Source organism: Dermacentor variabilis, chromosome 11, assembly GCF_050947875.1.
Source record: "Dermacentor variabilis isolate Ectoservices chromosome 11, ASM5094787v1, whole genome shotgun sequence".
NCBI lineage: Eukaryota > Metazoa > Arthropoda > Arachnida > Ixodida > Ixodidae > Dermacentor > Dermacentor variabilis.
Genome location: NC_134578.1, coordinates 79,006,848 through 79,017,626, shown reverse-complemented (window position 1 = coordinate 79,017,626; position 10,779 = coordinate 79,006,848). Strand labels below are relative to the sequence as shown.

General features: G+C 44.2%; 1 protein-coding gene across 1 annotated transcript; it reads left to right on the top strand.

The window, feature by feature from the left end:
• The first annotated feature begins 5,658 nt into the window (after positions 1–5,658).
• On the top strand, positions 5,659–10,228 carry LOC142563349 (uncharacterized). Its single transcript, XM_075673911.1, has 4 exons — positions 5,659–5,713; positions 6,452–6,618; positions 7,562–7,654; positions 10,097–10,228. The coding sequence occupies exons 1-4, from the start codon at positions 5,665–5,667 to the stop codon at positions 10,226–10,228; spliced, it is 441 nt and encodes a 146-aa protein (XP_075530026.1). The 5' UTR covers positions 5,659–5,664.
• The last annotated feature ends 551 nt before the right edge of the window (positions 10,229–10,779 follow it).

Here is a 10,779-nt window from a genome sequence, read left to right as displayed (position 1 = left end):
TTCTGATTATGAGGCACGCCGTAGTGGAGGACTCCGGAAATTTTGACCACCTGGGGTTCTTTAACGTGCACCTAAATCTAAGCACACGGGTGTTTTCGCATTTCGCCCCCATCGAAATGCGGCCGCCGTGGCCGGGATTCGATCCCGCGACCTCGTGCTCAGCAGCCCAACACCATAGCCACTGAGAAACCTCGGCGGGTATGTCGCCAAATAACATGGTATCTTTCGAGTCTACAGAATAGTGATAATTTATCTCAATGTTTGAAGACAAACACCAATGTGTCCACCGCGGTACAAAGCAGCCTCCAATCTCGAACCACGTTTTGACAGGAAAGGTTTCCGAATGCCACCTAATGTAAATGTATTAGTTCCTGGAGGAAGGATCGGTTATGTCTCTGGTATCGCACAGCAACCGCACTAGAAAATTATTGCGATACATCGCTCTCCGCACAACAATATGCGAGCAGTAGCCTCTGTGCGTGTATCTGCGATACCAGCCCAAGCACTACTATGCAAAACGAGGCTACATTTGCATATCCTGCCGAAATTACGCTGGACATAATGGTTCTGCGTGTGCATGCTATTGTGCCTTGCCAGGCTCCTGTAAGCAGCGTCGGCGCCACAGAAGAGGCTTACGCGACAGCTATGACGGTATTCTCCGAACATGGCGCATGCTCAGGATATAGGATGCGCCAACAGTAAGGTAGTCGGCGATGAACAGCTTTGAAATCATCTACGATGTCAACGCGAAATTCAGTGACACAACGGCAACGCCAAATTGTTAAGAGAGTCGCCCACAGGGTTCCCCACCGCAATGTGTCCCATATAGTAGCCGTGCAGCTGTATACATAATGCGAAATCTCAGAAATCTCGCAGGTGGCACTGTGCCGTTTCATTCGTGACATCTGTTGTAGAGATGTTGTCCTGCGAGTGGATTATTCCCCACAGAGGTCTGTTAAAACGAGTCAATGAGCTTGAAAACCACGAATATTTTATCACGGCCACTGCCTTCTTATCTACCGCCATAAGCTTCGATAACGAAACATCGAGGTAAACCGAACAGGCTCATATGAGGTGACGTGGGCAGGTAGGTGATTGTACGTTGTCCTAATGGGCAATGAAATCAAAGAAATGTGTCTGCTTTATATAGGGAACCTATGCTAAAGATGCTGCACCAAGGTTATCGGACAGAAATCTATTTAAATGGAAAAATGTATAACCACCTCAACCAAAAACAAAAACACATAGCACAAGCCCTTGACATATCAAATGCAAATACAAGGATTCATAAAGCTGTGTATTATAACTAAATAAATCTAGCTCACATAAACAGGGGTAGTCTGAGACTAGTAAAGTATGTGCATGTCCGTAGTTCGAATTCCACAAGAAAGAAAAATTGAAAACTTACTTCTGAAGCTACTCTCATCTTCAACCAAGAGTTCCAATAACAAACAGAATTTGCGCATTATATTCTTTTGCGCTCGGATGACATGCAAACTCACGCTTTGAAGTATTTTATTAGCTAGTTTTGGATAGGAACATTCAAAACTGTTATTCATTCCTAACTGTCCATCTAGAGTACTGAAGCTTGATGGCTTCTTCCCGAACAAGGAAGCATTCCAGACGGCTTGTTGTCTGCGCAGTTGGCGTTGGTTATGCAATTCTACTCACTTGCGGTATGGTTTTATTGGTGAATGTTGCAGTAATACCAAGGCAAATAGGCCCGCACTTTCTATCAATAACAACATTTCTGCGCATTTTCCTATGAACTCTTGTTCATTCATCTGTACGCCACGTGTTTTTAAAATCCACAGCGTGTCAGTTAATTGCAGCAAATTATATCGGAATGAAGCTAAACATGTTTTTGTCAAGATTAAAACATTGAATAAGCAAGATAGTCTTACTAGTGGCACATCTGTGACTCTGTGCAGCAATAAACATAAGTGCGCCAGCATATTCATGTCTTAGAAATCTTTTTATTGTAATCGGGCCTGATTTCGGCACGAATATAAGTTCGGTAATGCGAGCACCTTTAAAAAATGTGTCAGTCGTACCGTGTTGAAAGGCGTGTGTTGCGCGCAGTCATGCCGAAGGCACACACTCTGATTCGAGTGCCCTATAGGATAATTCAGGAGATTTAATGTTGTTCGATGCCTATGTTAGACATGTACCTATAACAAGAAAGCTGTTGCACCGACAGCTGCAAGAAATCTGCACTGAGAGCTCTCGCGTCTGCCTGCCGTAATCGCCAACAATGCACATTGTCATATCGAAATGATCGAGCCTGCAGTTTCCACCAAAATTATTCATCCCATGAACGCGATCAGTACCTGTCGCAGTGCTGATATACAGGGCTATAAGGCTTCACTAACATTTGCGTCACGAACATTTGCAAAGCGTCACGAACATTTGAACGGGCGTCACGAACGTTTCCAAAGGCACGCATCTCCTGAGGTCATCTTTAACCGTGGCTGCATTATGAAAGCTCTAAAACCTGCATAAATGTCTGTTTAGAAGACATGCATTGCGGAGTGTGTGCCTGTAGGTACTGCAGTACAAGCCATGTAGCTCACTGTGCAGAATAACATACCATGCAGCAAATGCGCTAGTAATGTTTAAGAGAGACGACCCACAATTTGTACACATTGTTGGTAGTGTGCATCATAGCGGGGTTTTGTTCCTTTCTTTTTTTGAATAGATGAAACATTCTGGGTTCGCGAGAAAACGACATGTATTCAAAATATCTAAACGGAATGCAGTCTGTGCGGCAAAGCCAGGAGATGAGGTATTGTCACAATGACAAGATGTTCACCTGGCAGGGGACGTGCTCTAACAGTGTTATTTGCTGATGTCTAACTAAATTAGGGCTAAGCGGTATGCCATAATAAGTAAATAGGTAATGTACAGGCGCGGCGACTGCTAGGGGGCATACCGGAGTCGTGACAACGATCCGCGGAGAGCCCCACCACAGCTACCTCATGAACTCTTGAGGCGCAGTCCGGATAAAAGCAATTGGTGGAAAGCCCAGCGAGTCGTCGCCTATGGCGAGTCACCTGCCGAGACATCTCAACGCACCTGTCGGTGGCGCTCCGCATAGTGATGCAACGAGCTCCCGAGTTCCCGCTAGCCGTGGCCGCGCCTGTACTTCAGTTTTCGTTACGTTGACATGGCGTGTATGGGCATGTTAAATGTTCATTTTCTTTCGACTCTATGCCTGCGAAATCAATATTTAGGCATCACTCCTTTACTGCCTTCTCTGAGGCCCGTAATCTATTGTTAAAGAGAAAATAAATTCGTACAGAGTCTTCTGTGTAAATATTGTCACGTTGCAGTGACGGTCGACAGCGCAGTAACGCCGACTGAAGCAAGTGACACTCGAAGCACAACGATAGCGGTCAGCCCAGTGAGCGGTCGTCTAAATATTATCTTTGCGTTTATCTTATCGTCGGCGTTTATACGTGACTCGCAGAAGGTTCCAGCATAATCGCCAGAAAATACCATACAATTCGTGCCGTGCACACAATGCGATTACAAAGAGTTCGGCGACAACATACACTACAAATAGAATAAGCTATAACAGCGCACGTTCCCAATCAAGCAGGCGCGTCTTTGCGCTGAGGGCGTAACGTGAAGTTAGTTGTTAACGGGTGCAATGCAGTCCACGGAAAAGGGACAAATAAGTACACCTGTCAATACCAAACAGTGCGTTCAGTTTTAGTTTTAGGTGTTGTACTATCATGCTTGTAATATGCGTCAATGATCCATTAGGAATCAATTCATATTTCTTGCTAAGCTTATCCATCAGTAATGAAGCACTGCGTGAAGTAGGTTTTAGTTTTTGTGGCTGTGGGTGAAGCCCAGGCAGTTTCATATTACGTTGTTGTCCTGGTTGTAGTCAGCCACTTATTTGATTAAATTAGCAGATGAAAATCAACATTGATTGCAACCTACATCCTAATGAAGGGAGTCAATACTGGCTCCCCTTATTTAATATGTGAGCGCTGACTTTGTTTTGTGAATACCGTTGAAAAAAAACACTCAGTCGTTAGAAAAGAAAAAAGTCAAGGCTGTCTTGATTCGCTTTTGAGTATTTTTTTTTTGCAAGTGGAGATGGCGAGCGGTATGCAAATGTTTCTGATACGCAGATAATGCTGTCCTGAGTGGGCCAGGTGAAAAATTTCCTGCTACTGGCAGCAACGAAGGAATACTTTTTGTTCCTTCAATTATTGGTCAGCGATGACATTAGAGCAAGTCCGATGATCCGAGCACGCTGCTTTTGGTCAATTCGTCACAACAATGCATTACTCTCTGACCATAGTCAGCGCACACATGCTTACCCTTCCAGATTTCTGAGAAGCAGGGAAGTGGCGGTTACTGTGCGCGTCTTGCTCGGAGCATCACCGCTGCTTTGTTTTCGATGTGAAGCTTTGTAATACAACCACAAGTCCACGTCGTTCATAGACGCACCAAGAGCCACGCTTTAGCGCAACGCTAAGTGCAACTCCTATAAAACTTCCCGTCTTCTGCGCTGTGTTTTTTAACGACGTGAACACGCGCTAACGAGGCTAATGGACAAGATGCGGAAACCTCAACAGAAGGATTGGATGGTGTCAGAGATCGGCCGACTTTCAATGCGATTAGAATTACTTGGGAATTTAACCCACAACTCGTTGTATTTTACTCTATGTAGCGTCTTATACCCCGTGGCTCAAATTCTCCACTATATAATAGGTATGTGCTCGCTCCTATGTGGCGCAGCAGACAACATGGGCCGAATAGACAACTAGGCTTCTGTCTGGTCTAGTAAACAACTTGTGGCTTTGGTCGGTTCGCACTGGGCATGCACCACTTGGTATCTGCCCCAATAGACAACTACAGCATTGCGTATACATATTTGTATGTTCCTAAATTCGGCAACTGTCCCAAGATGAATGTGCCAAACTGAATCAAGCGCTATGTAACCATTTATGTAATAGCGCGATTAAAATTTTTTGGCTACTTCACGCAGTTTTCAGGAGCTGCATATCTTTTTCTCTAGCAGACGCAATGTGTTTAGCGAAATATTGTATCGTTCTTTTGACAAAGCAAGCTGAGGCGGATTATCTGGCACCAAAATATTCGTCATTTTTTATATTGCGTCAGCATGCCGTGTTCTTTGTGGAACAAACTATGCAGTTTGATGCGGCTATTCATCATAATCAGATATTATAGCAAGGTTCTGGTATGTTTTTCTTGAACACACGTGGTCTGCTTTACGAAGTGTGCGTGAAAGAGAAGGTTGTCCGTCCCTTTCTAGAGAAGGACCGAACTTCAGTGTCTTCCTTGTTGCTGACTTTTCACACAACGAGTTGTTTGAAGAATCACGCTTTGTGTTACAGCAAAATTTTCAACGATGACCACAAAAGCAGAATGTCGAAACATTCTTTGGTGCCCTTTAGCGTACTATGATTACTTGAATAAAAAAAATAATAGCAGTCAAAGTAAGCACGACGTTTTCGCCCAATGGTGGGATCGTGAACTTTTGACACCAATGACCTTATAGATGGAGGAGGCCAAAATCTTTTTCTACTGCGATCTCTTCCATACAACAGAGACGGGGATTCGCGTTTAAGCAAAAGGCGCAGTAGCAGACTGGCTTTGTTGACGGAGGCTGGCAGGTTGGAAATGCTCGCTATCATTGTATTGGCAAGACTGGCCGTCTTCTCTTCCGCAGGTAACTTTGAGAACGCATTGTTAGATTCATGTAGCATAATAATAATAATATTTGGGGTTTTACGTGCCAAAACCACTTCCTGATTATGAGGCACGCCGTAGTGGAGGACTCCGGAAATTTTGACCACCTGGGGTTCTTTAACGTGCACCTAAATCTAAGCACACGGGTGTTTTCGCATTTCGCCCCCATCGAAATGCGGCCGCCGTGGCCGGGATTCGATCCCGCGACCTCGTGCTCAGCAGCCCAACACCATAGCCACTGAGCAACCACGGCGGGTTTTCATGTAGCAAGCGCTTTAAAAAAAATACACTGATCACATTGACGGAACCAAATCTTTCAATACCTTTCAGTGTGCAAAATTGATCAGGTAATCTTTTTTATTCAATTTTTGCGCGTATTGGAGTTTTAGGTAGACTATATCTACCTGACTCCAAGAACATATCCATTGGCCACGTGACTGTACCAACAGTCGTAATCCTATTTCAGCGCAAGCTCTTGTTTACGTAAAGAATACATATTTCATGCTGTAAATTTCTCCAAACAATGTTTGTTCATTGCATTGCATTGTTATTTTAAGTTTTCAGCAGATTTTTTTGCCTAGCTTTATGGACTTTGTAGAATCATTCGCATTACATTTGCAAAGAAGTCAGTTCTAATGACCACTACTATGTATCCATGCCCTAAAGCAATGATGTTATAACGACTTCCTCTGCTTCACTAATCTATTCACTTCTGTAGAGAAAAGATTTCTTGTATACCCAACCATTCTGCAAGAGCGGACGACCGCTTCCAACTTCATTCTCCAACTCACTGACGATATTATCCTTAATTTGAAGAAAAGTGATGTATTGGCAGCCAAACTGTTGATGGCTACGAGCCGTCAAGAAGACAGCCAAATTGAAGAGGTAAGTCCGTGACATGTAAAGAAAATATTTCTCCCAGGTTACGTTGCTGTAGCAACTTTGTCGGGAATATTCTGCTTATAATTTTCAATAATTTTCTTCTTACAAACGGGCGTCTCATGGAATGAGCACTTTCAAGCTTATGCGGAACTTGTCTTCCGTATTTTTTTTAATTGCTAGTGAACATTCTTGTGTAAAGTCGAAAAAAAAGGCCAGTTAGCTTCAATATCAAAATACCCAGGCTAGATAGATGTATCTACGGACACCAAGGATATTGATGCTATTTCTGCTGTCATAGAGATAGCACTAAAATTCGACATAAAACATATTTGGAGAAAACAAATGCCGACGACTAATTAATTTTGTTTGGGGGGGGAGAGCAAGCTGTTATGTAAAAGGTGAATTTTTTATTCTCCAATGAACTGTTTCTCCGGCAAATAAAATTTGCAATGAAACTTACACGTACAGACACGAATATTTTTTTAGATCATAAAACATTTTTGAAAGATAGCACAGTTGAGTTACTGAGCTGGATTACTTAAAGAGGTGTACATCAATTGCACGAGAAAGCAAATTACGTCACGTACTAACCAATCAAAATGTTCTATGAGCATTTTATTAAATTACTTTACACCATACAGAAATTTACGGATGGTAGTCCGTGAGTTCGGATGGCATAATACTTTAATGCAATTTTCAGATAAATATGCGGCAAAATGCACGGGCGTTCCAGTTTGTGCTTCTTTGCATAAAACTGTTGTTTATAGAAGAATAGCAGCAACAATAGCACATTTTTACCGCTAATTTTGTGGCGCATATCTGGAAACTCGCGTAATCTTCCTATTTCATTACAAGTGAATGTGTCTTGAACGTTCACCGGTTACAATTTGTAAATTACATCAACCAACATAGTTGCAGTTGCCAACAGTGATATTTTTGCGTGCAGATCGACACTTCTGCTCTTCAAGAACATTTGTACCACGACGAACATCACCAGTCTTCTGTGATCGTGAACATAAGAAATCGCACAGCGCAAGTCGTAAGCTTTCTTTAGTTGAATAAGAGCTCGATTTTTTGTTGTACACATTGGATTGCATTATATGTGTATATATATTCAGCGAGAACACCGTTACGCCGCAGGTTCGTTTCTATTATTATTGCGGCCACTATTACGGCCGCTATTAAGGCCCCAAGTGTTCTGCAGATGATGAAAAAGAAATGCACTATCAGGCGCTCGCACTCATTTCGCCCGTGGACTAAAGCGGGCAGCCCGGTCGCAACTTTGGTTGGAAAGAACGACTAAACTAATGGTACGAGACGCGAAACGTGAACGATCTCAAAACCAAGGCAACGACGGTTGGAAGGAACTTCAATGAGAGTGAGACGGGCGCTCACAGGGGAGGTTTGTTCTGTAACAATGCAAGGGCCTACAAAACGCGACAGCCAGGGTAACGAAAGTGATTTCAGAGCAACACGTCACCTCCAGGGCGAAAGGAAACGTCGCGGCTAGGCCGGTCGCCCCGCTGCTTGTTGCATTTTTCTCTGGCTTCTGTATTGGACTAAGCACGTTGTCGACGTTCGTAGAGTTTTGAGACGAACTCTTCGGACACAAACGCTGGCGAGCTGGTAGGGACATTGAAGAAAGAAGCATCGAGCCTAACTGTGATCGCACGGCCGTAAACACGGCGGAAAGGGGAGTAGCCAGTAGTTCGTCGTCCAGTGGCGTTATATCAAACGTCACATGTGGAACTGTGTGCAAGTTCTTGTGATCCGTCCATTGTACATAGATATCATATCAGCCCATGTGCGATGAAATCAATCTGTCAAGACATTTGTTTGTGGGTGGTCAGCTGACGTCGACTGACGACGAGGTGGACGAGAAGTTCAGCATAGACTTTGTATAATTCGATGGCAGCACGGGTCAGCTTCTTAATAAGAGGCGAACATAGTGTATCGATTCCAAAGCAGCGTGTCGATTCTCTCTAGTGCTCAAATCATCATTGAAGATGTAGCCTTGTGCACCTTGAAGTGTTATGCAGATATATAATCGTAGCAAGGCTTCAATAGGCGCACCATCAACACACGCCGACAGTATATTAGACGGGCGCTCTGGAAGGGTTAAATGTAGTCCGAAATATGCAGCTTTCCCACCTGAATCTTTTCTGTCTGGTTTTCCGGGCGATTGTGAGGACACGAAGTGGCCAGATGAAGAGAACGGGAGGATCGTTGGAGTGGCGAAGGAGAAGGACGACGCAGGTGATAGAAATTTCTTGCTTTTTCGGAAATTTCCGGAGGTGTGGAGCCACGTTGCGGAGCGTTATTAAAAGCGGTGATGTTGTGGTTTGGTAGCAGCAAGCACATTTCACTCAAAAGCTTCATAACCACGTCCTTCGTCTCGCTGACGGTCCCGGTAGAACCTTGAATAGTGTACCGGTAGGGGTGAATTGCACTCGCTGTCACAAGGCTGAGCCGGTACTTGTCTGGGGGAGAAGTGGCGCAGAGAGAAACAGAGAGAGAGAGGGTGCATGCGCAGATGGCGGTGGTTGCTGCAAGGGTGATGCCACGTAAAGGAGCAATCTGGGCGTAAGTGGCCGTTCATAGGGGCACATGGCTTGGGCCTTTCGCGCGCGGCAGTGATGCTAATTCCTCCCTCATGGTGCTACGTAGGCCCCCACCAGACGATCCTATAGGGACGTCGAAACCGCACGTGAAATTTCTGCATGCAAGTCCTCGCGAATGCTGGTACGGATTAGTGCACGCAGCTCGCTGTCATTGGTTGCCTTTGGATCAGGCGCGTCATGCTGCAAGCGAATCTAATGAAGTTCATGGAGTTGCTCGCACGTAGCGATGATGTCATCTCAATTATTGGGGTTTATCACGACATGCGCATTAAACACAGTGTTCCCAATGCCTTTTAGTAAATGGCACACACGGTCGTCCTCCGCCATGGAGCTGTTGACACGGCCGCAAATGGTGAGGACGTCTGCTATATATGAAGTGTACGACTCACCGGAGTGCAAGACGCTCGGCAAGGTTCTTGTTGGCAACCTCTGAGCCAACAGTGAGGACGGCATAGTTCTGTCGCGGCTACTGCTTACAACAAGTAGCCTAGAGAGAAGGCTACACATGTGCTTCTCGGAATCACCTTAATGGGCGAGTGCACTCATGCGGTAGTAATCTTCCAACCAGTCCTTAATGTCGTCGACGTGGAGACCAGGGAACATCTGGGGTTGCTTCTGATGGCTAGTAATGTTCTAAGAAAATGTCCCTGCAGGAACACGCATATTTCAAGCTGCCGTGTTCCGCTGCTGCTCTTGCGACATGGCGCAGGGCAGCTAATACAAGCAGCGAAACAAGTGGATGTTCAGGGATGCGCTCGATGTAGCTTCCCCTTGCTAGCGAGTTTCATAGTGAGCTCGATAGCGAGTTCGGAGCCGACCCAGGCATTGAGTAATTTAATGGACTGTATTTTTTTTCACAGGAAGGTATAATAAACAGCAAGCTAAGGATAATGCCACTTCCGAAGGGCAATCTTTCACTTCGAGGTGAAATGCTCCATTTGCTTTACGAAGCTGAAGAAAAGAGAGAGTGCTTCATAAACTTTGGTAAATAATTTCATCACATTTATCCATTGATGTTATCGATTTATTTCACGATATAGAGATGTACGGAGTTTTTTTAAGCATTTCATCTTTGGTAACCGTATCAGTACGACTCTTTTTACTGTAAGGCTCTTGTGTGCGAACCTACTTTTTTATAAGGAACATCGTGTGCCGAATGCAGGTAATGCGAAAAAGATATTAAAAATATGAACTTTTAGTAGGGATACCTTATCGAGACATCCGTTAACTGTTGTACCATTGAAAGGCATTTAATTAAAGAACTTGTTGTTTCGATGAGAACATTGGCTGTATTCCCGTAATCGTATTAGGTTACACGCGATAAAGTCTAGAGAATAAGGGTACTACGTACCTTTATAGCTATTAAAACCCATGCAGCAACAGTAACTTTGCACATTCAAACACGTACCTGCAAATTTACTAATAGGTAGGCCGATACTATTAGTGTTATAAAGCACAGTGCATTTGGTCTGAGCATAACATTGCTTTCTAAACTTATTATGTGGCTTCTGATCTCCACTGTAATACTAGATGTACCAATTTA